This window comes from Anabrus simplex, chromosome 14 (genome assembly GCF_040414725.1).
Source record: "Anabrus simplex isolate iqAnaSimp1 chromosome 14, ASM4041472v1, whole genome shotgun sequence".
Classification (NCBI taxonomy): domain Eukaryota; kingdom Metazoa; phylum Arthropoda; class Insecta; order Orthoptera; family Tettigoniidae; genus Anabrus; species Anabrus simplex.
In genome coordinates, this window is record NC_090278.1 from 77772908 (window position 1) to 77799867 (window position 26960).

Here is a 26960-nt window from a genome sequence, read left to right on the forward strand (position 1 = left end):
GTATGAATATCTGTGTTTATTTCTGTTTCTCTTCTTAGCTCGAATGGAGACAAAGGAGGAGTTCATTACGTTAAGTTCCAGATCCAAGCACATGTTGAGCCCTTTAGCTTGACAGTCCCCCAGTTGGACACTTACAACACAGTACTTTATGTAAAGCAGAACACAGAAATCAATAACTATTAACTGATGTCTCAAATCCTTTACAGAAAGTGACAGCTGAATGCATTATTAGAAGAATTCTTATGGCTTCACTAGTGCTTCAGATCAGTGGCAGCGATTGGATTGGGAGGGGGCAGGGGAGGACGCCAAACCCCCTCCCCCGCACTTTGTGTGGAGATAAACATTACATTTTAACTGGCTGAAACTATGAATTACAGTCATTATCATCATCAGTTAAGCGTCTCCAGTTTCCCAGTTGCGGTGAGGAATTACAGTACAGGAATTATTAAAATTTAAAAAAAGCATTTTGTACACGCCCTGTTGTCTTATCAGCTAATTCTTTCCTTTAATTATAAGGAGCGAGCAAAAAGTTTCCATTCAACGGCCATACAGCCCTGAATCGGGATGCCAAAATTGCCGTAAGCACTGAGGCACTCATCCGACTAACGCACCAGGTTCAAGATTCCTCTCTGGTAAAACACCGTGTCCTGCTGCGCAAAGAAGTCTGTAATCACCTGCCTGACAGGAAGTGTTGAATCTTCAAGACCTTTTTGAGGGGACCGAAGGTGTGATAATCGCACGGGAAGAGATCAAAACTACAGGGCGGGTGCTGAAGTGTCTCCGTAATGGACGAGGCCGACCTCCTGGATTGACCAGCGTCTCGTGCCGAAACACGACCCGCAGAACTTGGTGCACCATTCCACTTCGACATCCTGCCCCATACACAGTCTTCATTCTCCGATGTACATCCACCGGTGTTTGTTCTTCAGCAGCCAAGAACAGAATAACAGCACGTTGGTCCTGTTTGGACGCATTTGGTAATAACTAGGGAAGGATTTTAACCCTTTCCGGCCCTTAACGCCTGAAAGCGCCCGACTGTTCGTTTAGCCTTCCGGTCCTTAGCGCCCAAAAGCGCCCGGCAGCATTATCTGCATTCGTCTGCGATCTGTGCGATAGTTTTTTATTTTTCTCATCAGTGAAGTGTTTACAAGGCATTTATGAACACACAGTGCAATCTACAAGTCTTAGGAAATAAGGGAAGAGAGATAATCTGTCTTGACGTTGCCTAGGCAACGGTCCTGAACTTCCGCGAGCGCGGGTCAGCTGTTTCGTTCGTAAACATGGCAGGATTGAATATCGCTTATATTGAAACTGAGCTGAATATGGGCGAAAAAAGTGACACAGAATCCTTGAGTAGGGGTGCAGGTGAATTTTTAATGAGTGAATAATATATCAACGAAGATAATTTTAGTGATAACAGTGATATGAATGAAAACGAATATCGATAAATTGGACCTGATGGCGATGCCACGGCAATTCAGGTAACACAAATATTACGTTTCGTTACTCCGAATGATTAAATGGATGATGAACCTGCGCATAATTCGGAAAGAGTATTAGGGGAAAGAGATTGTGTTTTACGTATGTTAGGAGGAGAAAAATTATTCAGTGACATAGCCTATTGCGCATATAACAATGCAGCCTTCAAACAGTCGCATTCCGGTAAGATAAAAACAGAATGGGAAGACACTTGCCCAGATGAAATAAAATCTTATATACATGGGCATCATTCCACTTCCAAAATCACGTGATTATTGGTTTTGAGGGATTCAGACAACATGGGAATGTGACAAATGCAGACTGTCTCTGTTTCGAGTATCACGAGGAGGGGGTGAAAAACACATTAAGACTCAATAAACAGAGAAATGGATGTGATGGTATATTTTCTAATGTTATTGAAAATTTGAATTCATTGTGATCAATAGCTTTTACTGTATTTAACTTTTTCTGAAACAATACGGTCTGTTTCAGTTTTTGCTAAATAATAGGTTGAAACCTGGGGATAAGCAGAGTGAAAATGTGGGCAGGAAAGGGTTAAGGTGGAAAATATGGTCAGAAAGGTGGGATAAATAGTTCTAAAAAATACATGGTGCAAAAAAGGTGTTGATGAAAACGAGTTATTGAGGTTTACAACAGTTGCATGAACTTTCCTTATCCCATTTAATGGGTTCTATAATTAATAAATTTGTTATATTGGATTGCACACATTTGAATGCTTTTGATAGTTACGTTACTGGTGCTTTCAGCGTGGTAGATTCTCATACAGTGAGAGAAACTCCACTCAACAAGTACAGAAACCAATGAAGCCTATCTTGTCAGTACTCACAAAGGGACTTCAGTCAAAGTTACAAAGATTTCTACAGCTGGATTGTTCTTCAAATTTAATTTGAATTTGTCTTAAGCAAATCCATCAAGGTTCTCCCTAACACTCATCAACTTCTTCCAAACTCTGAACCACATCACGCAAATACTTGTAGCCGTGCACTGCAAAAAGTTCAAACACTAGGTCTTTGTTGTTGACTAACTGTTGGGCGTGCCTGATGACTTCTGCCTCTGTTGAGTCTAGAACACATGTAAAGCATTTGATTTTATCAAAATTTTCACCCAACAAAATCTGTTGAATCAGAGGAAAAAACATTAAGTATTCACTGGCATCTTGGAAGGGAGGGTGTGGTCAGTGGTTGAGAGAAAGTTGGATGAAAACCAGTTTGGTTTCAGACCACAGAGGGGCTGTCAGGATCAGATTTTCAGTATACATCAGGTAATTGAAAAATGCTACAAGAGGAATAGGCAGCTGTGTTTATGTTTCGTAGATCTAGAGAAAGCATATGACAGGGTACCGAGGGAAAAGATGTTCGCCATACTGGGGGACTATGGAATTAAAGGTACATTATTAAAGTCAATCAAAGGCATTTATGTTGACAATTGGTCTTCAGTGAGAATTGATGGTAGAATGAGTTCTTGGTTCAGGGTACTTACAGGGGTTAGACAAGGCTGTAATCATTCACCTCTGCTGTTCGTAGTTTACATGGATCATCTGCTGAAAGGTATAAAATGGCAGGGAGGGATTCAGTTGGGTGGAAATGTAGTAAGCAGTCTTGCCTATGCTGACAACTTGGTCTTAATGGCAGATTGTGCCGAAAGCTTGCAGTCTAATATCTTAGAACTTGAAAATAGGTGCAATGAGTATGGTATGAAAATTAGCCTTTCGAAGACTAAATTGATGTCAGTAGGTAAGAAATTCAATAGAATTGAATGTCAGATTGGTCATACAAAGCTAGAACAGGTCGACAATTTCAAGTATTTAGGTTGTGTGTTCCCCCAGGATGGTAATACAGGGTGTTTCAAAAAGAATATACATATTTCGAATGCATATATTCAACTGTAAGACACACGAATATGAAACTTCACACATATTTATGAACCTCTCAAGTTCAGATTACAGATGTTCAATATGTCCTCTATCAGCAACACAAACAATATCACATCGATACTCAAATTCCTCCCATACTTGGGCAAGCATGTCCTTCGTCACTGATGTTATGGCAGTACGGATCCGGTTCTTCAAGTCTTCCACGTTCTGTGGGAGTGGTGGTACATAAAAGTTGTCTTTAACGAAACCCCACAGGAAGAAGTCACAGGGTGTCAAATCCGGTGACCATGGAGCCCAGCTGAGACATGCTAAGTCGCCAGCTCCTTGACAACCAATCCAACGGTTCGGTAGAGTTTCATTCAGATATTCAGGCACTTGGCGACTCCAGTGAAGGGGTGCCCCATCTTGTTGAAAAATGTTGTCTTTGTGCAGCCTCGGAAACAACCAGTTTTGTAACATAGTGAGATACTGTTACCGTTACTGTTAACCGTGTTTCCATCAAAGAAAAATTAACTGTAAACAGATGATCGGGATATCGCACAAAACATATTGACTTTGGGCGAATCTCATACATGTTCAATGATTGCATGTGGGTTATGTAGGCCCCGAATTCGAACATTGCGTTTGATCACCTGACCACTAACATGAAAAGTCGCTTCATCACTGAACACGATGCGTTGTGCGAAAGTGTTATCATTGTCAATAGCATCAAAAATCTTGTTACAAAATGCCACACGTTTGCGTTTGTCATCAGGACACAGAGCGTGTAACAGCTGTAACTTGTATGGCTTCATAACCAACCGACGTCTCAAAACACGCCAAATTGTTGTTGTAGGCAGTTGTAACTCCCGACTGGCACGACGAGTTAATTTTGAAGGACTACGTTGGAAAGCAGTTTCAATTCGTGCAACATTTTCTTCAGGAACACGAGGGCGGCCAGGACTCTTTCCTTTACATACACATCCTGTATCTACGAACTGTCGATACCATCTGCGAATGTTCCACCCATTCAGAACATCGATTTGGTACCTCAACCTGAAACGTCTTTGCACTGTAATCACGGAATTGCACTTCGCAAACTCGAGAACACAAAATGATTTCTACTGTGGAGTAGCCATTTCAAACATATGACGCTTACCAAGCAAAACAGAAGACAACTGACATCTAGTGGCTATTAATATAAAGTAGACTATGTATTCGTTTCTCCAATAGCCGAGCCGAAGCGATCGATAGTTTCGACAAAATAATACTTTGTAATACGTATATAATTTTTGAAACACCCTGTATAATAAGTGAGATTGAATCAAGGTGTAGTAAAGCTAGTGCAGTGAGCTCGCAGTTGTGATCAACAGTATTCTGTAAGAAGGAAGTCAGCTCCCAGATGAAACTATCTTTACATCAGTCTGTTTTCAGACCAACTTTGCTTTACGACAGCGAAAGCTGGGTGGGTTCAGGATATCTTATTAATAAGTTAGAAGTAACAGATATGTAAATAGCGAGAATGATTGCTGGTACAAACAGGTGGGAACAATGGCAGGAGGGTACTCAGAATGAGGAGATAAAGGCTAATTTAGGAATGAACTCGATGGATGAAGCTGTACGCATAAACCGTCTTCAGTGGTGGGGTCATGTGAGGCGAATGGAGGAGGATAGGTTACCTAGGAGAATAATGGACTCTGTTATGGAGGGAGACCAAGACGACGATGGTTAGACTCAGTTTCTAACAATTTAAAGATAAGAGGTATAGAACTAAATGAGGCCACAGCACTAGTTGCAAATAGAGGATTGTGGCCATATTTAGTAAATTCATAGAGGCTTGCAGACTTAACGTTGAAAGGCATAACAGTCTTTAATGATAATGTATGTATGTAGGTTTAATCTTTTAAAAATGCAGATAAAAGTGCTGAAGCATGAAATAGAAGGGAAAAGGTTGCAACATGTAGTAATCTCACAAAAAAGGTGCAAAAGGAGCAACAAACTGATGAAGATGATGATGCTTGTTGTTTAAAGGGGCCTAACATCTAGGTCATCGGCCCCTAATGGTACGAAATGAGACGAAAATGTAATGACAATTTAAAAGTCCAAAATGATCCACTGACCAGAATTCAAAACATGATGACGAAGAATGAATGGATGGATATGAATTTAAAACCACCAGTGGATCCGACCCGCAATGCCCCACATTCCCAGACACTAGCATTAAGCAATAGTATTACTGACCAAAGAACAGCTTCTAAAGCACAATACTGAATCGATGATGCTTGTAGTCTAAAGGAGTCCAAAATCCAGGTCATCGGCCCCTCATAATGGTACTCATCGCTAGGAAAGTAGAACCATGATATTTGTCATGCTGCGGTACCAATCAAAAGTAGCATAGACTTGCGGTATTCCACACATTATGGTACTACTCACAGGTAAGACTATGCACTCTTCACTTTCAACACCACCTTCATCCACCCCAAAACTAACATCTTCAAAAGACGCAACTTGAGAATAGCCTATAAAACCACACACAATAATGCCAATATTTTACATAACACTAAATCCGTCAATAAAAATAATAAATATAGTCATTCAGGAGTATATCGAATAAAATGTAATCATTGTGAGGCCAGTTATGCCGGGCGTACCGGCAGAAGCTTTTTTATCCGATATAATTAACATATCAATGCCATAAAACACAATGATTTCTCATCCACAGGACAACATGTAGAAGATTATAAACATAAATTTACCAGTATCGAAAATGATATGGAAATGTTAAGCATGAATCCCAAGGGCCCATTGCTCAATATATTGGAAGAATTCTACATCAGTATGGACCAGTATGCCAATCCTAATTTTAACCTGAACGAGATCACAGATAAAGTAAATATCCTCTTTAATACAGCTATCCCTTTCTTAAAAAGCACTTGTTTAAAAAGAGTTAATAAACAAAATCCAATACATACAAATGAACCTCCAAAAGACACGCCCCGCGCTACCCTGCCCCCTCCACGAGCTGCCTCCCTCGCCCCACTACCTCTCCCCCTTCAATGCTACAATAGCTAGTCCCCGACGTTCACGAAGCAGTGTATGGCATGCTCCCGACAAACACACAACATCAAGCTAAGAACTGCACGTAAGTAACACACAATTTCATTTTCAAAACACATTCAATAGACACACTCTACTAGTAAAATCACTTTTCACCTTTTCTTTTTCTTTCCCACACAGATTACTTGACATAGTCCAATGGAACACGAGTATGATGAGGGGAGCATTCGCACTTACCAAATCTACTAACGACGCCGACACTTTAAAACATAGCAACTTGTAATTCAACATTATGACGTTTTAGTATAAAATTAAGTAGGTTAATTGCACAATAATAGATTGAGTAAATGAGCGTGTGCACTCATCAAGAACAGAGTCTCAATATACCGGCAAACATACTAGACTATTCTTCACAACTATAGGTCATTAATGCATTTTAGAACCTACCCTGAGCAATAAACGGAAATAATTGCTTATCAACACAGTTCAAGACATTTTTAAGTGTGTCACAGGAATTCTATTGAACATTTTAGACAACGAGAACTACATCCTGAAGCATATTTTAACACTATAGAATATCATTTTAATGAACTATGTGTCATTCATGATTAGATTAAGTAATGTTTTAGTATTGTACATTATTACTAGCAGGTTCTTCAGCAGCTGAAGATGACCTAAGTAAAAGGTCGAAACCAGTACTGTGATATTAGACACCTTGTATAATAAAAGTATTGATTAGGTGGAAAGTTCCCGCCTTTATATTTGTGTATACTAGAATCATCAAGGCAGACAATGAAGCTAATAGATTATGAATGTAACATAAGTCAAACGAGCTATATCTTGTCATGAAGTGCCATTCTGTGAAATGGGTTATCGGTATAATCCCACTGTAAATAAGAATGAACTGCATTGCTCACAGCAAGCCATCAGTCAATCACTCTTCAAACTAATGCCTGTGTTCATAAGGGACCTTATTCTTGAAATTGGCATGAGTGAGCTTGCCAATTTCTAAACAGAAGCATACGGGTTAGTACCCAGAAACTCAGGAATAAGATTCCAGTTTCTGTAACAAATGGGAGTGCTGTTTGAATAAGTAACCTGTTTTACTCTAGGCCTACTAGATGGCAGACCGAGTAAACCGAAACTCTTGGGCGTCTATGGCTGAGATTTAATTAATCTTGTCGGGTAAACACCAAATGTGTCACCAAGACCTGGAATTACACTATCGCTCATGTTCTTTCTCTCTCTCTCAAAGTACTAGTCGCTGGATATGACTCGCGTCGCGGATACATATTAAGATGTTATTTTGACGTGACAAGTCCATTTCCCTGTGTTTTCCAGAAAACGGGTAACCTGTAAGCGTGTGTGGATAACGCACCTAATGTGTCATGGGACGGGAGCTAGAACACATTAATTATAGGTTTCCTGCATAGTAAGGAAGACTCTCCTTGTCATCCTGCACATTGTGTAAGTCCAATCTACTAGCAGGTTCATCCTTAGCCAGATTTGTGCATGCTTATTCAGTTTCCCGGGCTCAAAAATGGCGACCAGTGCTTAGCAGCGTGTGTTTCAGTCTCCAGGTTTATCAGTGATTTGAAGGTGTAAGATCGGCATTTACATGTGGAACTTTCAACTAAGTGATAAGTAAAACTACCGTGCTACGAACAGCCAGTTCAAAGTGTATCACAAGTAATTAAGAACATAATCCTTCTTGTAAACAGCCATGCCAGGGAAAGGAAAGGTAGTAACAACGGACAGCCCAGTGAAGCGCGCCCTGAGAGACAAGGAAACACTCGCCACGCTAGCAAACATCATACAAGACCAGGTAGCCAGGGCCGTTATAGACCAACTTAAAGCTACGATAGATTTTAATATGAAAGTAATCGAGGAGATAAGGGAAGCACTCGAAGCCAGAGACAAGACAATATCAGACCTCAGGGAGCAGCTCGAAACTAAAACCGATGCTCTCGAACAATATCTTTTTTTTTTTTTTTTGCTAGTTGCTTTACGTCGCACCGACATAGATAGGTCTTATGGCGATGATGGGATAGGAAAGGCCTAGGAGTTGGAAGGAAGCGGCCGTGGCCTTAATTAAGGTACAGCCCCAGCATTTGCCTGGTGTGAAAATGGGAAACCACAGAAAACCATTTTCAGGGCTGCCGATAGTGGGATTCGAACCTACTATCTCCCGGATGCAAGCTCACAGCCGCGTGCTTCTACGCGCACGGCCAACTCGCCCGGTCGAACAATATCAGCGGCGGCAATCACTGCGTGTCTGGGGTGCGGGAATCGAGTGGTGAGGACACGGACAAAATTGTCATCGAGCTAGCTGACAGTATTGGAATACATTTAACGCACGAGGACATAGACAGAAGTCAAAGGGTAGGCAAGATGAATACAGATAAGCCACGTCCGATAATAATGAAGTTCGTGTCGTACCGCAAACGGAACGAACTATTCAAATCTAAAAAAAAACTGAAAGGAATGGGCAAAACAATTAGAGAAGACCTCACGTCAATCAGGATGAAACTGTTGCAAGAAGCTATCACTAGATTTTCTGTGTCCAATTGTTGGACAATAGACAGTACGATTATTGTGAAACACAATGGTGTAAAATATCGTGTGTCGAGCCGAGCGGAATTGGACAGGATCAAATAAACCGACAGACCGAAACTAACATGGCACTACACATTTTACAGTTTTAACTAACTTAGACACTATACTTTTAATTACTAGACTATAATTACTATTCAAACTATTACTTTTAGATTATATCTTCATTAGATTTACATATAATAACTAGGCAAGATAGCGTACAGGTTGGCAACTCAAAGCGAGAGTGCTGAACATGCTTCTATTTTCGACAAGGTTACTGGTGGTCAGCTGAGCAGAATCTCCACTCCCATACCTACACAGCCTCCTTGTACTAATCCCCTTACAAATGCTTTTAACAACTTTCCAAATTCCTTACAGGTAGTACATGCTAACATTCAAAGTCTAATTCCTCACTTCCACGAACTCCATAACATTATTCCTAATGTCAACCCTCACATCGTCATGAACAGGGAAACCTGGATGAAACCTTGGTTGTCAGATTCTCTTGTCCACCTCGAAAATTATACTTTGATCCAAAATGATCGCACAGGTAAAGCCTGCAGCGGAGTAGCTATGTATATTAGGAACGACCTAAAATATAAAATAATTTACAAAACAACTAGTGAATACTGCGCAAGGCCCGAGTTCATGTTCATTGATATTGAGGCTTTAGGTGTAAAGTGCTTACTGAGTGTTGTGTATCGCCCACCAAAGATTGGATACATCACCGACCTTGAAAACATCTTACTTGACCTCCTACCCAGGTATGAGCATGTTTTATTACTAGGAGACCTCAATACTGACATTCTTAATGACAAAATGACTGAGACTAAACAACTAATCAACATATTTAAATCTTGTAACATGAGGATTTTGCCACTTAACCCAACACATCACACAGCCACGTCACATACATTACTGGACTTAATTGTGACGAATAACCCTGACAGGGTACTGACCCACGGGCAAATGTCTGTTTGCGGACTATCCAATCACGACTTAATTTATTTAGCTTATTCACTTAAATGCCCCAAGTACAGACCTAAATTAATTACATTCCGAGATCTAAAAAGTATAAATAACGAAGCCCTATTAGAAGATGCTACAAACATACTTTGTCATAATGTCCATATTTTAGATAATATAGATGATAAAGTGGAGTTCTTAAACACACAACTGCTAGCTCTTCTTAATAAACACGCGCCAAAACGCACTGCTCGTGTAACACGCCCTGCGGCTCCATGGATGACGCAGGAAATACGAGACTTAATGACAGAGAGAGACAAAGCTTTCAGAAAATTTAAAACTAGCCAAATACCAAACGATTTTGACCTGTACAAGACCCTTCGTAACAGGACCACACAGGCCGTAAGGAATGCTAAAATAAGACACTCACAGAACATTTTGCTAACCCGAAACACGACAATAATCTGGAAAACCGTTAAAAAATGGGCATAGGCGGAAATAAAATACATACTGCTGACGTTAAAATATCACTGGATGATTTAAACCAATACTTTACTACAAGACCCGTTAACATTGACGAGACAACAAAAGAACAGACGATTAACAAAATTCTACACAATGGCAATACTATAACAATGGAGGAGAAGAGTTATATTTTTCTCTCGTAACTCCTGCAGAAGTGAGACAAATTGCACGATCAATAAAGACAACTGCGACAGGATGTGACGAGATTGTTCCACAGTTACTGTTAAAAACTCTAGACGTAATCCTACCAACTCTAACCCACATCATAAATACCTCACTGATAACCGGCATATTCCCTTCCCTTTGGAAATATGCAATTGTTCGCCCACTCCTCAAGACCAACAATCCCGTGGAACCCAAAGACTTTCGATCCATTTGCATTTTGCCATTTCTGTCCAAAATTTTGGAGAAAATAGTTCACAGACAAATAACCGCATATTTAAATAACAATATGCTTCTTGACAAATACCATGTAATTGTTCCGTTTCTTTATTGAATAGGCCTCAGTAGGTTGGGTATTTTTACCCCTGTTTTCATGTGCTTGGAGGACAGCTTGAAGGTGGAGTTTGGTGTGGCCTTTGATAAGCTTGAACTTTGAGAGCGGGTTGCTCTTTCTTAAATTTGGTTTCTGTGTGCCTTGAGCAGGCTTTACTGAGTAATAGGGAGCAAGTGCTCCTGGGCATGATTGGGGTTTTCTGCCCCTTTGTCAAACCTTGTATTTGGGTAAAGTTGGGCTAATTGCTCAAGAATTGTGTGTCTGGGTCTCGGAGCCCAAATCCTGTAACAACTGTAATTGTACATTCTTGATTTGTTGCTAGGCTACTGAGTACCTGTTATATTTGTTATTTCTTGATCTTGAAAAGAAAATAAAACCTTGTTAAATTTTCAATTAACTTTAATTTCGTATATCGAGACCTATTCATCCCAGCACCTTCTTTCACCTCTGCACATCCACAAAACATCGTAACAATAATGAATACAAACCTTAGTTGGAACGATCTTGTAACAGGTATATGTCAGCGAGTGTTTTATTCCTTACATCCTCTTAAAAATCTGAGAGATTTACTCCTCCAAAATGTAAGAAAACTGCTTATCCAAAGTATGGTAATGCCAATATTCGACTACTGTGACGTAGTATACAGTAACCTGAACGCCTCACTTTCCATCAAGCTCCAAAAGGCACATAACGCATGCGTTCGATTTATTTCAGATATACCAAGGTTTAGCCATATTTCTCCCGCATTTGCTAGGCTTTCATGGCTACGCTTAAGAGAGCGACGAAATTTACACACTCTTTCCCTGTTACATCGTATACTGAACCTTAACACACCTGAATACCTTGCCACACAATTCCATTACCTAGCATCACCTTCTAGTATTCCTACCAGATCATCATCCACCGCAGTACTAAGCATTCCCATTCACCGCTCAACTGGCTACAGTAGATCATTTATAGTCGCTGCCAGCCGAATTTGGAATTCCCTACCTGCTGAAATTAGTAGCGTGTCAAACCACCTCCGCTTTAAGAAACTCTGTCAAACCTGGTTAATAAATAATAATAATTTCTTATAACATAGTAGGATTAGATCATAGCTAAGTATTAGATTAATTAAAACATTTAATTGATACCTTAAGATATTAAACTGTAGATAATTTAGTGTATATTTAACTCTTCATGTAGGTGTATGTATGGTCGGACAGAATAGCTGGCTTCATAGCCTGAGTACCGCCAAATCTTATAAATAAAGTTGTTCGTGTCTGTCTGTTTGTTCCACCATCACGTCGAAACGGCTGGATAGATCTCAACCAAACTTCATATTTAGAGTATACTCACCCCGGGGAAGGTTTCGATATGCATATCATTTTAAAATCTTTGAAAAGACGGGGGTTTTATAGGAAAACCGTTTTTCTCTTATACTATTATAGGCAAAATATCGAATTTGTCGTATAAGGATGAGACAAAGCTCAATTTAATCCTTTTGACGCAAAGAACAAAACTCGGTAAGCCCTATGGGCCCAAAAACCATGTTTTAAGGCCCTAAAACCAACCGTTATGGAGATATTGGCACCACACTACCCCTGCTCTAGGAATCGGATAAAGAAATGAACTGCCGTAACCATGGCAACGTCAGCTCCAGGATTCTAGAGCAGTGAGATTATGTATGTACGTTTGGGCATGGCTGCCAACCAAAATTGGTACAAATAAGACTTAATATCTGGAAAAAATATACTGTTGTGTAAGGCACTCGTAGGACTCCTTTGGGCGGGGATGGAAAGGGGGTGAAGTACGAGTATACAAATCTTACTATATATAGAAATGGAAGTGTGTGTGTAAATGACACATCTCCTCCTAAACCACTGGAGCAATTTCAACCAAACTTGGTACACGTATTACTTACTATCGGGAGACGAGTACTGTGGGGGGTAAGCCATCCCTAGCACCCTTAAGGGAGAGGGTCGAGGGGGGGGGGGGGTAGGTACAATAATATCGAGAATAGTGCCGAATTCATAGTTTTTGGGGTCGCTGAGTTGAAAAGTATTACTCTAGAATTTTTTAAAAGTCCAACCCCCTTTTAGGTGGGGAGCAAGGGGGGGGGGGGGGGGTGAGATATATAAATAATTAAAAACAGTTTCAAATCCATAGATTTCAGGGTCTCTGAGATGAATAGTATTACTCCAGATTTTGTGCAAGTCCAAGTGGGGAGCGAAGGGGGTGAGATATAAAATTAATCGAAAAACTACATATAAAAATATTATCTTCTTCTTCTTACTATATATAAAAATTGATGTATGTGTGTGCATGGGTGTGCGAGTGTGTAAATGACAAATCTCCTCCTAAACCACTGGAGCAATTTCACCAAACTTGGTACACTTATCAATTAGTATCAGGAGACAAACTGCGTGAGGGTAAGACACCCCTAGCACCCTTATGGGCAGGGGGCGAGGGGGGTGGTATAAAAATAATCTAGAATATTATCGAATCCATAGTTTTCGTAGTAGCTGAAATAATTAGTGACACTCCGAATTTTTTTAAATTCATGTTCAGCCCCCTTTGGGGTGTGGGTGAGGGGCAGTGAGAAATAAAAATAATCGAAAACAGTGTCTAATCTACAGTTTTCTGGGTCACTGAGATTAATGGTGACAATCCAGATTTTATATCTCTTAGTGGTGGAGGGCGGAAGGGGGACAGTCTCATTGACAGTTGAAATCCTGTACATCGTATCTATAGTGCGACGGCTAAATACGTATAGTTATCACTTACTAATTTTTGACAGGATCAAATACTTCCCAGTCGATTCGAGCTTCCATAAGGACGAAGTTTTACTCGAAAATTAAATAATCTAAAACTTGAAATCAAACACATATATATAATTTTTAAACTACATAATAGATCATAACAACATATCAATCTGCAAGTCAAAAAAGGAATTCTATAAAAATTCACATCACACAGAACTAACTGGTAATGCAAATCTTAAAGGTAAATATTCAGAAACTATCCGGGCAACGCCGGGTACTACAGCTAACAAACAAACAAACAAACAAACAAACAAACAAATACATACATACAGTTTTCGTCATACGTTGTCATCCTTTTTGGGATCTTTGAGCAACAAGACAACTTCAATGAGACATAAGACACTGTATTTTCTGTTTATGATTACACCTAGAGAATCATGAGGCATTCCGCTTTAGAAATAAATCCCCCTAATACAATAAGTTCAGTGAAAGGACTGAACTTGAAAGTGTCATTCATTCCTGTTTCATATGAATGAGTAACATGAAAGAAAACTTGTAGTAATCATTTTTGACTGTCATGATGCTTATGTTATCATTTTATTCATATGTTGTTCAGAAGGCCAATAATACAGTTCCTTAGTTCCTTCAACATCACAATAAAGGGTACACTTCAACAGAAGAAATAACGCCTTGGCAGTTGGGAATTTTCCAATGATAAAGACATTCTGACATATAATTGTATAATAGAGAAGTCTAAATATGAATACATATTTATGCTTGTAATCGTACATCTGTTTGTTATCCGCAGTAGAGAATGCACAGTGATCTGCCAACGCGCCCGACGCATGATCCGCCCGATGACCAGTATTACCTCTCCATTTCAACCACCGTGCGGGTCATGCATCGGACACGTGAGTGGGATAAGTCCATGAGTTTGATAGAACTTGTCGTACCAGCACTCAAACATTCAAATTATTACAACTTTTATAGAGTTTCACGCAAATATCTTTCTCAGGTTGGTGGGTATGTCATGCTCTACAAATACACAGTAAACATGTTAAACAACATTTTATTTACAAACACAATATAACCCACCATAAATACTATTTTATACTCCGCTGGATCCGTCTCGTATGCTGACTCTTTGCCTCCGCCAGAGCCTCCTCCAGTACTTGAGTCATGTGCACCAGGTTTGTGGGGTCTGTCTGTAGGCACAAGTTCTGTGTCGTGGAGATCAAGTCAGGACCCTTCGTCTCTAACGACAGCTTCATTGTAATTAGAGGTGTTACTTGGTGATGTAAAGCTCTGGATGCCACCTGAAAGACACATCAGATACATCAAATGCACATCACAGAAGTTTAGGAGGGAGTTCTATATATAATGCAACACATTTTTTTCTAAAAGCAGGTTGGTTTTATCGAGGACTCAAATACACTATGTTATTTCCCAATCCTTTTGCTACAATAAGCTATTTCTCAACATAATCTCCGTTCAATGCTACGTAATGTGAGGGCCTGCATGCCTGCATGGTACCTCTCGACTGATCGATATCGGAGCCAACGTCGTGCTGCATTGATTAACTTCCCCATCATCCTTTATGCAGGGCTTCCTGCGGAGTGCATCCCTCATTGGGCCAAACAGATGGGAGTCAGAAGGCGTGAGATCCGGGCTGTACGGTGGATGCGGACAAACAGTCCACCAAAGTTTTCTGAGCTCCTGTCGGGTGCGCAGACTTGTGTGAGGTCTTGCAATGCCGAGGGGAAAGCTCACCAAGCTTTTGTCCACTGCCAGGTCTCTGTAGACATTCTGCATGAGCCTTTGAATATCTGTGATGCTAACGTTTTCTGCCAAAAGGAACTCAAGAACTACTCTGTGTTTGGTACGCACCTCCGTTACAGACGCCAAGCTGAAGGCTAGTTATAGCACTGCCACCTATCGGAAATTAATGAAATTCTACGAGATGAAGTGGGAATATTCAATGATGTCCCTAACAAAATTCCAATTTCTTAAAACCGAAATTGGCCAAGAAATAAAATGTGTTGCATTATGTAATGAATGCCTCACGTATATAGCCTGATTTTAAAAAATTGGTTTAAAGATAGTGACGTTGAAAGTTCCACCTTCACAATACTAACAAAAGTTTTTATTTTTAAAGTGAAGTTATGGGTACATGTTTCGTCCCTCTTCGGGACATCATCGGCTTAGCGAAGAACGAAAGTTAAATAGTAAAATTAGCATAGTATAAACTGGCTGTTACCTCTAGCCATCAATCCATACACAGCACACAGCTTGCCTGCCAAGACACATGACGACTGGCAAGGTTTATTACTCCACAATTGAAACCATACGACCCAAGCCCATCTTTTCAACTTATGATGGCACCACATGAAAAGTTCCCTCTGTGTTAACAGCCAAATTTTACCACACAGTGTTTATTATCCATTAAACCACTAATGGAACACATTTTATGAATAGCAACATAGAACCAAGCCTGAACTACTAGTCATGATTTTTCTCTCTTAACCTGTGTGTCAGCAAACGTAAGATTCTTTTGTACTTGAAAAACGATGAGATGTTTCCAATGGATTTCATGTCACCACATTGTTGTCAAATGGCACACTAAGACCCTTCTTTGAACTGACCACTTTTGAAGGGAATGGATGAATTCCCAAAACATGTATGGTAAAATAAATAGTTTTCTTTTCATTATAAGGTGTATTGACAAGGCAGACTCAAGTAAAAACTATTTTAAATAGTTCTGTAATAGATTCAGACAAGTCAATATGGATCAAACAACCATATTAACCTACCATGGTTAAGTTTATCAACAAAATTGACAATATGGGCTAAACATGTCATATTACTTGTACTAAAAAAATTAATCGGCTAGAGGTAAAGGCTATTAATTCACTTTTTGCAGCATTTGCAGGAGGAGGGAAAAATATTATTACCTACTTTAAAAATATTTTCAGCACATAAAACAAGTATCCAGCATACAGGCTACTGATAGTTGAGATAACTCAAAAATTACTTTCAGTTTCAGAAACTACACATTTTATCACATCCCCGGTAGACGTGTGTGTTTGTTTATGAGGACTACCGTATTTACGCAAGTGTAAGCCGATTTTCATTTTGACTTTCTTCTTGGTTCATAAAATGCCTCTCGGCTTAGTTAACATGGCCGGTAAAGCAGAAAACATCATTCACTGAGACAGCAGGAAAAGTTTCCAAAATTTTTTTATAATACCTTTTACGTCACACCAAAACAGATACGTCATAGCAACGATTGGATAGGAAAGGGCTATGAGCGGGAAGAAAGCGACCGTGCCTTTAATTAATGTACAGCCCAAGCATTTGCTGATGTAAAAATAGGAAACCACGGAAAACCATCTTCAGGGTTGCCGACAGTGGGGGGGTCAAACCCACTATCTCCCAGATGCAAGCTCACAGCTGCGCGGTGGAAGAAGAAAAGGTTCCATCTACGTCATTATAAGCAATGGAAGGAACAAACTAGGGTCATATCACGTCACGAACAGATGGGAATATAAAAAGGAACAAATAAGATATCAAATCAATTGCCATGCGTTGGTCTCACAAAAACTCGAAAATGGCTCGACCGATATGAATATTTTTTGTTTTTCGGCCTCAATACTCGGGTGGTTTAAGGAAAAAACATTACAAGAAACCCAAAGGAACAGCCGAAAAAACGAAAAATCAAAATTGGTAATTTTGTACGCGAATTGCCACTTCCGTTTACTTTCAATAGATGGCATTCATGGTACAATGTGAAACAGCTGCGCCATGAACAACTGTAATTCATTCCGTGCGTTTGTGTGAAATCGTTAAGTTTCAAATCGTTCTTTCGTAAAAAAAGGTAGTGGATTTTTGAGAATACATTTGATGAACGTGAATTTAATTACGTTTTGCAAATATTAATTTTCATCAGCCATTCTATTAAGATAAATTGACTCTGCAGGCTTAGACATAACCACAAATTTCAATATTGTAAAGTTTTCAAAGTAAGTTCGACAGATTTCAGTGACTGTGAAAACAATTCCCTGTCGTTTTACAGTGTTCACTGCAATGCCAAGGAGAGGACAAGCTGATATAGGTCGTCAAAATCAGTGAAATGCGCGGCGAGCTACTTCACATGCGACCAACAAGCGACGAATAATGAAAATAGTCGTATTGGCACGTAAATAAAAGATATTGAATTAATTTCCATTACAAACGAGTTTCATATAATAACCAAACAAAACTCCAACCGTACAAGATACGGGTTATATTATCGATCCCAATGAACTGGAGTTGGAGGGTTGATTAGGATTAATAATCGCTTATGAAGAGTTACAATCAAATCCATTTGAGGTGGTACAAAGTTCACCGGGTCATCTAGTAATAAGATTAAAACAATGGCAGGACACTGATAAGTTAACTTCTCTACCTGGACTTCAAACCGCCACTCCAGGTTCTTGTAGTGAGGTAGTTCGAGAGTGAACTGAGATAGCATCTGCCGAATCTCGTCCCTCTTGGCTTCATAGAAAGCACTCAATATTCCTTGGTGACCTTCAGCAAATCCCAACGTCAGCATCGAGTCCCGAAAGTCCATATCGCTCAACTGTCAAATCCAAACAAAGAGACATATCAATTTACACCCTAAGGCAGACAATTTAAAAAATATATATAACCCATTAGGAGTGTAAAGGAAAGATAAGAACAGGTGAACATTTTTTTGAATTGTTATCAGTCAATGATGCGACCAAACTGTTATTACATAAAATCAGCTTCATGGTCCGTATCACACTTCTATAGATTCACAATTAAGTATTTATTTATTTTCCACCTAGTCGATACAATGATTGCTTAAGGCAATTTTTAATGGTTAAAAGTGGTACATGTTTCGGATATTATCAACATCTTCAGCCACATAACACTGTTTAGATGAAAAATATATAAATTGACAAAGTAATGCTTTAGAGGAAGTGTCCTTAAAATTAACATACGATTGACAACATTAGCACAAACAAATAACTCAAGAGAAAATATATAAATTATTTCTTCAATAGAAAGCAGTCATCAAGGAAACACTTGTACAATATTCCATAGAGAATATGTCCTAATGAATATTCTTTTCTTAATAATTCATGAAAAAAGGTCAATTTACAAATTTAAAATTATACAATTTATAAGTAATTGTCGAAATGAAGAAATCCAGATATCACAGTGTGGCTCTTATTATTAATGCAGATGAAAATATAACTAATTCCTAGTTGTCAAATCTTATTAAGCCTGCTTTCCTTTGGAACAGTAACTCCTGTCATTCTGTCACAGTTTTGCATTGGGTGTAATATTGATGATGCGTTCTTCCTTACCCTTCCCCATGAGGAGGTGGAGGAGCGGGGCATATAGGTGTGTCAAGAACTTCTTGCTGTCACCTATAGCTTCAACTGAGGAGGAATAAGTTGTAGGTCTATCTGTAGGTGGAGAAATTCCAATTCTTTTTTCGTGATCTTTCTCAAACATTTTCAAATATACTAGAATTTGATAATATAATGGATTTTTATATTCTACAGCCTCATTAAGGTTATCATTTTTCTTTACAAGTTGGTCTAGATGAATGTATAGATCTTCATATGTGTTCATTAAGCTGCCCTTTTTTAACTTTTTTATGATGGTCAGGTCTTGTTCTATGTTGGTAAATTTATGACCTGTGGCAGTCATGTGTGATCCCATAGCTGAGAATCTTCTATGTTTTTCAGCATTCACATGTTCCAAATATCTAACTTTAAAATTGCAGCCAGATTGTCCTATGTATGTATTCTTGCATTCAAAGCATTTGAGTTTATATATTCCCGAATCATAGTATTTTCAACCATGATACAATAAATCTCTTGGAAAAAGATTTTTTTTAAATTCTCTGGTGTGTGAACATTTGGAGGGTGCTAGAAAGATATATTCTGGGCTCTAAGGTACCCACAGGACAGGCCTACAGGCCTACTGTAGAGGAATGAGATTAGGAGAAAATCAAAGATAGGCAATGGACAGTAATGGTGACAAAGAAATCTAAAATATACTTGCTTACGTTACCTTATGCTTACAGCTTTCCACAAGAAGAAATACCAAGCCTTCGACAGCATTTCGAATAACTTCTTGTTGAACATTCAGCTTTTCTAGAAAGAAAAATTGAAGGAAAAACAGTTTTACTCTTACCTACTAAGTCTACAACCAATGAACATTTCTTTTTATGAAAATATTTCTTGATCACCAGGACCCAGATTTTGATCTTTTAATACATATTGCTAACATACACAATTGGGAACATGCATCATTTTCAAAAATATTTTTTTTGAAAAGTACACCAATGAAATAGTACGTAAACGTATTACATTGTGGTATGTTGCCTTGTTTTATACCATTAAAAAAATATTTAATAGTGCCTTTCCGCAAGGCGAGTGAAACGGCCTCTGACGTAAGCGGCGCGCTGTGACGTCACGATCCAGTACCGCATGGAGCTCTACCAGCCGTTGTGCATCAGCCGTTGCTAAAAGCCGATTGTTTATTACTCATGATCGCGAATAACTTCGAAATGACAGAAGAAAGGTTCAAAACAGCACAGTCAGACAATCTACCATGTGTAGATGTCATCATTCTTGAAAAATGTGACTTTTGTGGCCGCAGAAATTAGCGGATAACAAGCAAGTTTGTAAGTGGCGTCTTTTATATACGTGCAATATACTGTACCCCATAGTATTAGGATAACAACGAACCTGGATAGATATCACATCACTTTCAACATTTCCTTCTAGACTGATTCCCCTATTAAAGAATAACATTACATTTTCGGGCTTTCAGCATTAGTAAAGTAAGAAATCGGATTTCAGCACTAACATAAACATATAGGTAGCATTATAGTACTAGTCCGCTTCTGTGATGTAGTGGTTAATGTGTGCCACTCCCGGAGGCCCGGTTTCGATTCCCAGCTCTGCCATGAAAGTTGAAAACAAATAGTACGAGGGTTGGAACGGGGTCTACTCAGCCTCAGGAGGTCAACTTAGTAGAAGGGTTTCGAATCGCACCTCAGCCATCCTCGAAGTGGTTTTTCGTATTTTCCTACTTCTCCTCCAGGCACCTAAGGCCACGGCCGTTTCCTTCCCTCTTCCTTGTCTATCCCTTCCGATCCTCCCATCCTCCAACAAGGCCCCTGTTGAGCATAACAGGTGAGGCCGCCTGGGCGAGGTAATGGCCCTCCTCACCAGTTTCATCACCATACTCAAAGTCTCACGTTCCAGGACACTGCCCTTGAAGTGGTAGAGGTGAAATCCCTCGCTGAGTCCGAGAGAAAACCAACCCTGAAGGATAAACTGATTAAGAAAGAAAGAAAGAAGGAAAGAAAGAAAGATCATAGTACTGTAGGTCTATAACCTATCATTTCTGAAAAAAATATATATTTATGGTTGGGGCAACTGGCCTACCCACTTCCGGGGCCCATGAAAGAGAATTAAATATCTTTGTGGAGGGAAAAAGTTAAACATGATAAAGATAAATATGACTTCATCTAGTTTTCACAAGTGAGTGGTTCAGACGGTTGAGGTGCTGGCCTTCTGACCCCAACTTGGCAGGTTCGATCCTGGTTCAGTCCGGTGGTAGTTGAAGGTGCTCAAATATGTCAGCCTCGTGTCGGTAGATTTACTGGCACGTAAAAGAACTCCTTCAGGACTAAATTCCTGCACATCGGCGTCTCCGAAAATCGTAGAAGTAGTTAGCGGGGCGTGAAGCCAATAACATTAATTACATTTGGCTTTTAACAAGCTGAGCATATCAGGAAAGAAAAGTGTCCTGGTGACATTTTAGTCGCTCAATACAAAAATGTCTTTGGGTGCTGTGACTTTTACTTTTTTTTTTTGTTTTTGCTGTTTGCTTTACGTCACACCGTCACATATAGGTCTTATGGCGACGATGGGACAGGAAAGGCCTAGGAATGGGAACAAAGCGGCCGTGGCCTTAGGTACAGCCTCAGCATTTGCCTGGTGTGAAAATGGGAAACCATGGAAAACCATCTTCAGGGCTGCCAGCAGTGGGGTTCAAAACCTTCTATCTCCCTGATGCGAGCTCACAGCTGCGCGCTCCTAACCGCACGGCCAACTCGCGCGGTATTTTTACCCTTCGGTTTATTGACTTGGCTTGTATAACCTAAAACTTAGGCTAAGTTGGATAATATTTTAAACACCTACATCACTATTTTCACCTGTGTGCAATTATGGTATTTATTTCATTAATATTATGATAATTATTATTATAATTGAGCATTGTTAACTTATAAGACCCCAACAAACAAGCATTGGTTTTGTGTAGAGTTATACATTTGTTAAATGCACGTTGTTTCCTTTCATGATGTACACGCCTATTCTTTGTTACATTATAGAGTATTTAGATATAGCCTAAATTTCTTTACCAATTAAGCTCATTAATAAAGGCATACATAACTGTCCCATGCCAAGATATATTGGTAGAATTAGAGCTGTCAAAATGGTTCATAACCCCTTTGATTTATTATCTTGACATGGATCACCCAAAACATAGGTTAGGTTTGGAGAATACTTTAATAATCAGCATTATTTAATGCACTGTTTATTACTTTCATATTCCAAGATGTAATTGAAGCATTTAAATAAAGCATCATACATTAAAATTTAAAGTTTTACCACTAGAACAGCGGACATGGAAAAGTGATTTGAAAATTCAAACAAATTCATCTTACGTTAAAATCTTCAAAAAAATAAACTGTAGACTTTCCCGATATATCACCAGCATTTCTCCGGCTCTCCAAAATCCATTTCTCCCTAGTTTTAGCGTCTTTGGAACATGTATAAACAATTTGTTTGGCATGGTATGCGATGTGCTATTGCACATCGGAACTCTACACCATTTATAAGTTTTCTGCCTCACTGTCTGCGCAGGATTCATTTTAAGTCTAAAATATACCACTCAGATTATTATCCGATGTATAGACCTCGAATTTAATCATACTAGACACTAACGTAAAGTAGAAATACGCGAAGTGTATCCTGCTTCTCACAGCGCACTATGTGTTATTTCGTCTGCTAATTCAGTCAACCTGTACGATGACGTCAGACCAATGAGATCGCGTACTTGCGTGACGTGACATTTTCGTAGATTTTTATCATGTTTGGAGTTATTATTTGTACATTCGGATCACATTTTTGAATTCTGCATGAAATTTTGAATCAGATTAGCATATTTTTAATTAAAACCCCGGATTATGCATGTTCCCTATTGCCAGAAATGCAAATTTATGAACCCTAGAATACTAACATTATTCACTAGTTGCCCAATACTAACACACATAAAATTTATGTTGAAGTCCATATCTATGGTAAAATTTCCCCCCGTGGGTGGGGGCGGTACAATGACATCCACGGTATCCCCTGCCTGTCATAAGAGGCGACTAAAAGGGGCCCCAGGGGCTCTGAATTTTGGAGCGTGAGTTGGCGACCATGGGGCCCTTAGCTGAGTCCTGGCATTGCTTCCACTTACTTGTGCCAGGCTCCTCACTTTCATCTATCCTATCTGACCTCTCTTGGTCAACTCTTGTTCTTTTCCGACCCTGACGCTATTAGGTGTGCGAGGGCTAGGGAGTCTTTCATTTTTTGAAATTTTTATTTTTGCTAGTTCCTTCACGTCGCACCGACACAGACAGGTCTTATGGCGACGATGGGACAGGAAAGAGCTAGGAGTGGGAAGGAAGCAGCCATGGCCTTAATTAAGTTACAGCCCCAGCATTTGCCTGGTGTGAAAATGGGAAACCACGGAAAACCATTTTCAGGGCTGCCGACAGTGGGGTTCGAACCTACTATCTCCCGAATACTGGCCGCACTTAAGTGACTGCAGCTATCGAGCTCGGTCTATCATTTTCACGCCCTTCATGGCCCTTGTCTTTCTTTGACCGATATCTTCATTTTTCGAAGTGTCGGATTCCTTCCAGTTTTCCCTCTGATTAGTGTTATATAGAGGATGGTTGCCTAGTTGTACTTCCTCTTTAAACAATAATCACCACCACCACCGGTAAACAATAAGCAAACTCCACATTGTTACAAGAACTAATATATTGTTTAAAAATATTGTTAGTAAAGAATAATTCAAAACACGTAAGTGGATCAGCTTCTACGTTTTGTATATACAGAAGACAAGACAGTGATTCTAATTAGGAATCAATAATATGTCACTAGGACACCACCGCAAGAACTGAATAAGCCACGTTACATAGTTTATTTAAAAATAGTGGGTTTCTTTTGTGTAACTTATGTTTTTAAGAAGGGGCTGCCTGGCCGAGGCGGTAAAGGCATGCTCGGTTCACCCAGAAGGACGTGGGTTGGATTCCCCCGTCAGGACTTCGAAACATTTAAGAAATGAGATTTCCACTTCCGGAGGTGCACATGGCCCTGAGGTTCACTTAGCCTACACCAAAAATGAGTACCAGGTTAATTCCTGGGGGCAAAGGTGGTCGGGCGTAGAGCCAACCACTCTACCCCATCAAGTGCCAAGGTTATGGATAGTGGAAGCCTTTACCTTCCACCCCTCCAAGGGCCTTCATGGTCTATATGGAGATGACTTTGCTTTGCTCCGTTTTTAAGACTTAATTTCCACTGAAGACTACTCCAAAAATGGGTTAAACATGTATGGTTAATGTAGATATATCATCTTTATAGATGTAATATACTACAACGTATTGAACAGGAGGAGGTTTTACATTTAAATTGATTTAATTGGCCAATAGGAATGCAAGTAGGTACTTCAGCAATAGAGAATGGCGAGTGCTGTCACTTTTTCAGGTTATAAAAGTAAATGTACTTCTGCGGGTTCCTGGACATCGCAATAAACAAATCTCTCCTCTGAAAGGAATTCCAAGTAAGATTTCAATAATTTCTACTTCCCTATATTGTTACAAACCTTGGGTAGCATGTTGTCAACTTTTGCCATCATCCCTTCTAGAATAAATAATTTTGACACATTCTGACATTGTATGGCTGAAATACTTACGAGCAGCAGTCTGGTAGAGTTTTATATTAGGTCCTTTCTTCAAATAATCCAGAGCAAGTTTACAGAAATCTTGTAATACTGAAAGAAAAAAAATACCAAAAAAATTAGAAGAATCAGGCCTATTAAAAGTGTGAAAACTGAAGAATAAACAAATTTAGTTAATTCATCCATTAACAAACTGATGCTCCTGTTTCTATTTCACAAAAGGGCCAAGTTGGGGACAGAAGGCCAGTGCCTCCACCGTCTGAGCCAAACAGCCTGGCCTATGAAGAAGAGTCGTTTGCCAACAGAAGAGACCTTCATCACGCATGGGAGACTGTGCAGCAGGATTGCCAATCACTAATGATGAGGTCAATGGAGCATTAAAGCAGCCATGGTAACAACCAAGTCCCAGGCCCCAGTGAAGTGCATGTGGATATTCTCAAAATGCTCAAGCAGAATGGAAAGGAACTGTCACAGAAACTTTTCAGCAGTGTATGACAAAGGAATTAACCCTGCTGACTGGTTCAAATCGAGTTTGGTTCCAATTTCTGCATAAAATTCATTCACAACAAAGTCAATGAACAACTTAGTGAAATGCAGTTTGGGTTCAGGAAAAGTCTGGGAATGCATTCAGTCACTAGTAGAAAGAGCTGATTCTGAAGGGTTCTCGATCGAGCCCAATACAAAAAAAAATTATCAAAGTTCTTAAAGGCACTGGAATCAATAACATAGTTCTCCGAAAAATTGCTGAGGTCTATTGGAAACAGAAGTCGAACACTGGAATCCATGAGCAGCTGACAACAATATTGACATTCAGCAAGGAGTTCTACAAGGTTGCATTCTTTCTGTGATGATCTTTAACATCTAGTCAGAGCAAATTTTCAGAGAAGCAGTAGCAGACATCCAAGAATGGATAATCGTAAACACCCTCCTTACAATTTTAAATATGCAGATGACACCATGCTTACTGTCAGTATTCTCAGACATTTGGAATGTACATTTAAGTTCAAATATCTGGGATCAATAACAGATGAAACCTGGAATCACTCCATCAAAAAGGGGAGCCAAATTGATCAGGCCAGAGTAGCTTTCAACTCTGTGATGTCAGTCCTCCACAGTCATGATCCGAGTTGTCCCTGCAAGCACAAGTGGTTAGATGTTACATCCCTTTTGTCCTTTCCTATGGTGTGTAAGCCTGGAAACTCACAGAAAGACATCAAGACAGCAGAACTTAAGACAGTGGTTTGGAAAGTCAAGTGAAAAAACTGTTCCAAGCTACTGTCAACAAACTTACAATAACCAACATGTTTGCCAAAGTTTGCTTACAAACAGGCCACAGCAAGAGGATGAAGAAACTTTTTTCAGCTTATACCAGGTATTACTGATGTTACTGGAGGCACACTGCTCATGTCAGAGTTTGACCGAGGGGTGAGTCACTTTCATAATAAAGATACAACTATTAATACACAACTATTCGCAACTGATAGTAGAATATACTTTTATTTTCCTAACATGGAGTATATAAAAGGAAAGATTGCATTATATGATAACAGCCTCCTCACGCCTTACGATAAATATAACACTTCAATTACTATAAACAAGAATGGTGGGAAAAACATGCTGCATTCAGTTTCGATACATATACAATCTAATTCCAGTATTAAGGCATGACATCTCCCAAGTAATGGATAAAAATATATATTTAGGTCAAACCAGATTTTAGGAGAAATTTAGTTCTTATTAGGCAAAACTGTTATATCCGATAAGCAACTCTTCATGCAACATCCTGACATTCTGATTACACTGTATAACCTCATGTTTTATACCTTGTTCTGTTTGCGATATAAGTATGCTCAAGTGTTGTTTATGATCGTCTTTCAGAATTAACAACATTTTGAGAGTAAAGACTTCTCCGTTTCTGACTGGTCTCAGCCGGAGTTCGAGTAAAGAATCAGTACTGTACACAGGTCTTAACACTTCTTCTTCGTGATGTAAATTGGGCTTCTTGTTTTACATTTGTGCCCATTAAGGTAGCAGCCAGAAAATAAACATGCAATTGAGTCCTTAAGGTCACCACGAATTGAAACTATATAGTCAGATCATGCAAGATACACAGGAAATTAAAACATTAGGAGCATCCTCTTTGATTGGGAGCACTTGCTCTTTCATTAACGTCTTCTTCTTC

The 26960-nt window shown here is 39.4% G+C and overlaps 1 protein-coding gene across 1 annotated transcript; it reads right to left on the reverse strand.

Moving 5' to 3' along the window:
* Positions 1 to 2088: 2088 nt before the first annotated feature.
* On the reverse strand, positions 2089 to 26960 carry LOC136885775 (COMM domain-containing protein 2). The gene is made up of 6 exons (XM_067158513.2): positions 26602 to 26960; positions 24794 to 24871; positions 19823 to 19905; positions 18180 to 18353; positions 14831 to 15051; positions 2089 to 2562 (listed from the first exon to the last, which is right to left on the reverse strand). The coding sequence occupies exons 1-5, from the start codon at positions 26666 to 26668 to the stop codon at positions 14839 to 14841; spliced, it is 615 nt and encodes a 204-aa protein (XP_067014614.2). The 5' UTR covers positions 26669 to 26960; the 3' UTR covers positions 2089 to 2562; positions 14831 to 14838.

What these genes read in the sequence shown, in the direction of transcription:
- LOC136885775 (XM_067158513.2), bottom strand. Translation starts at nt 26,668, where the DNA reads ATGTTGTTAATTCTGAAAGACGATCATAAACAACACTTGAGCATACTT. An exon ending in ACTCTACCAGACTGCTGCTC is followed by an intron (nt 19,906 to 24,793) that starts GTAAGTATTTCA and finishes TTTTCTTTCTAG; the next exon opens with AAAAGCTGAATGTTCAACAA. An exon ending in TGGAAAGCTGTAAGCATAAG is followed by an intron (nt 18,354 to 19,822) that starts GTAACGTAAGCA and finishes TGGATTTGACAG; the next exon opens with TTGAGCGATATGGACTTTCG.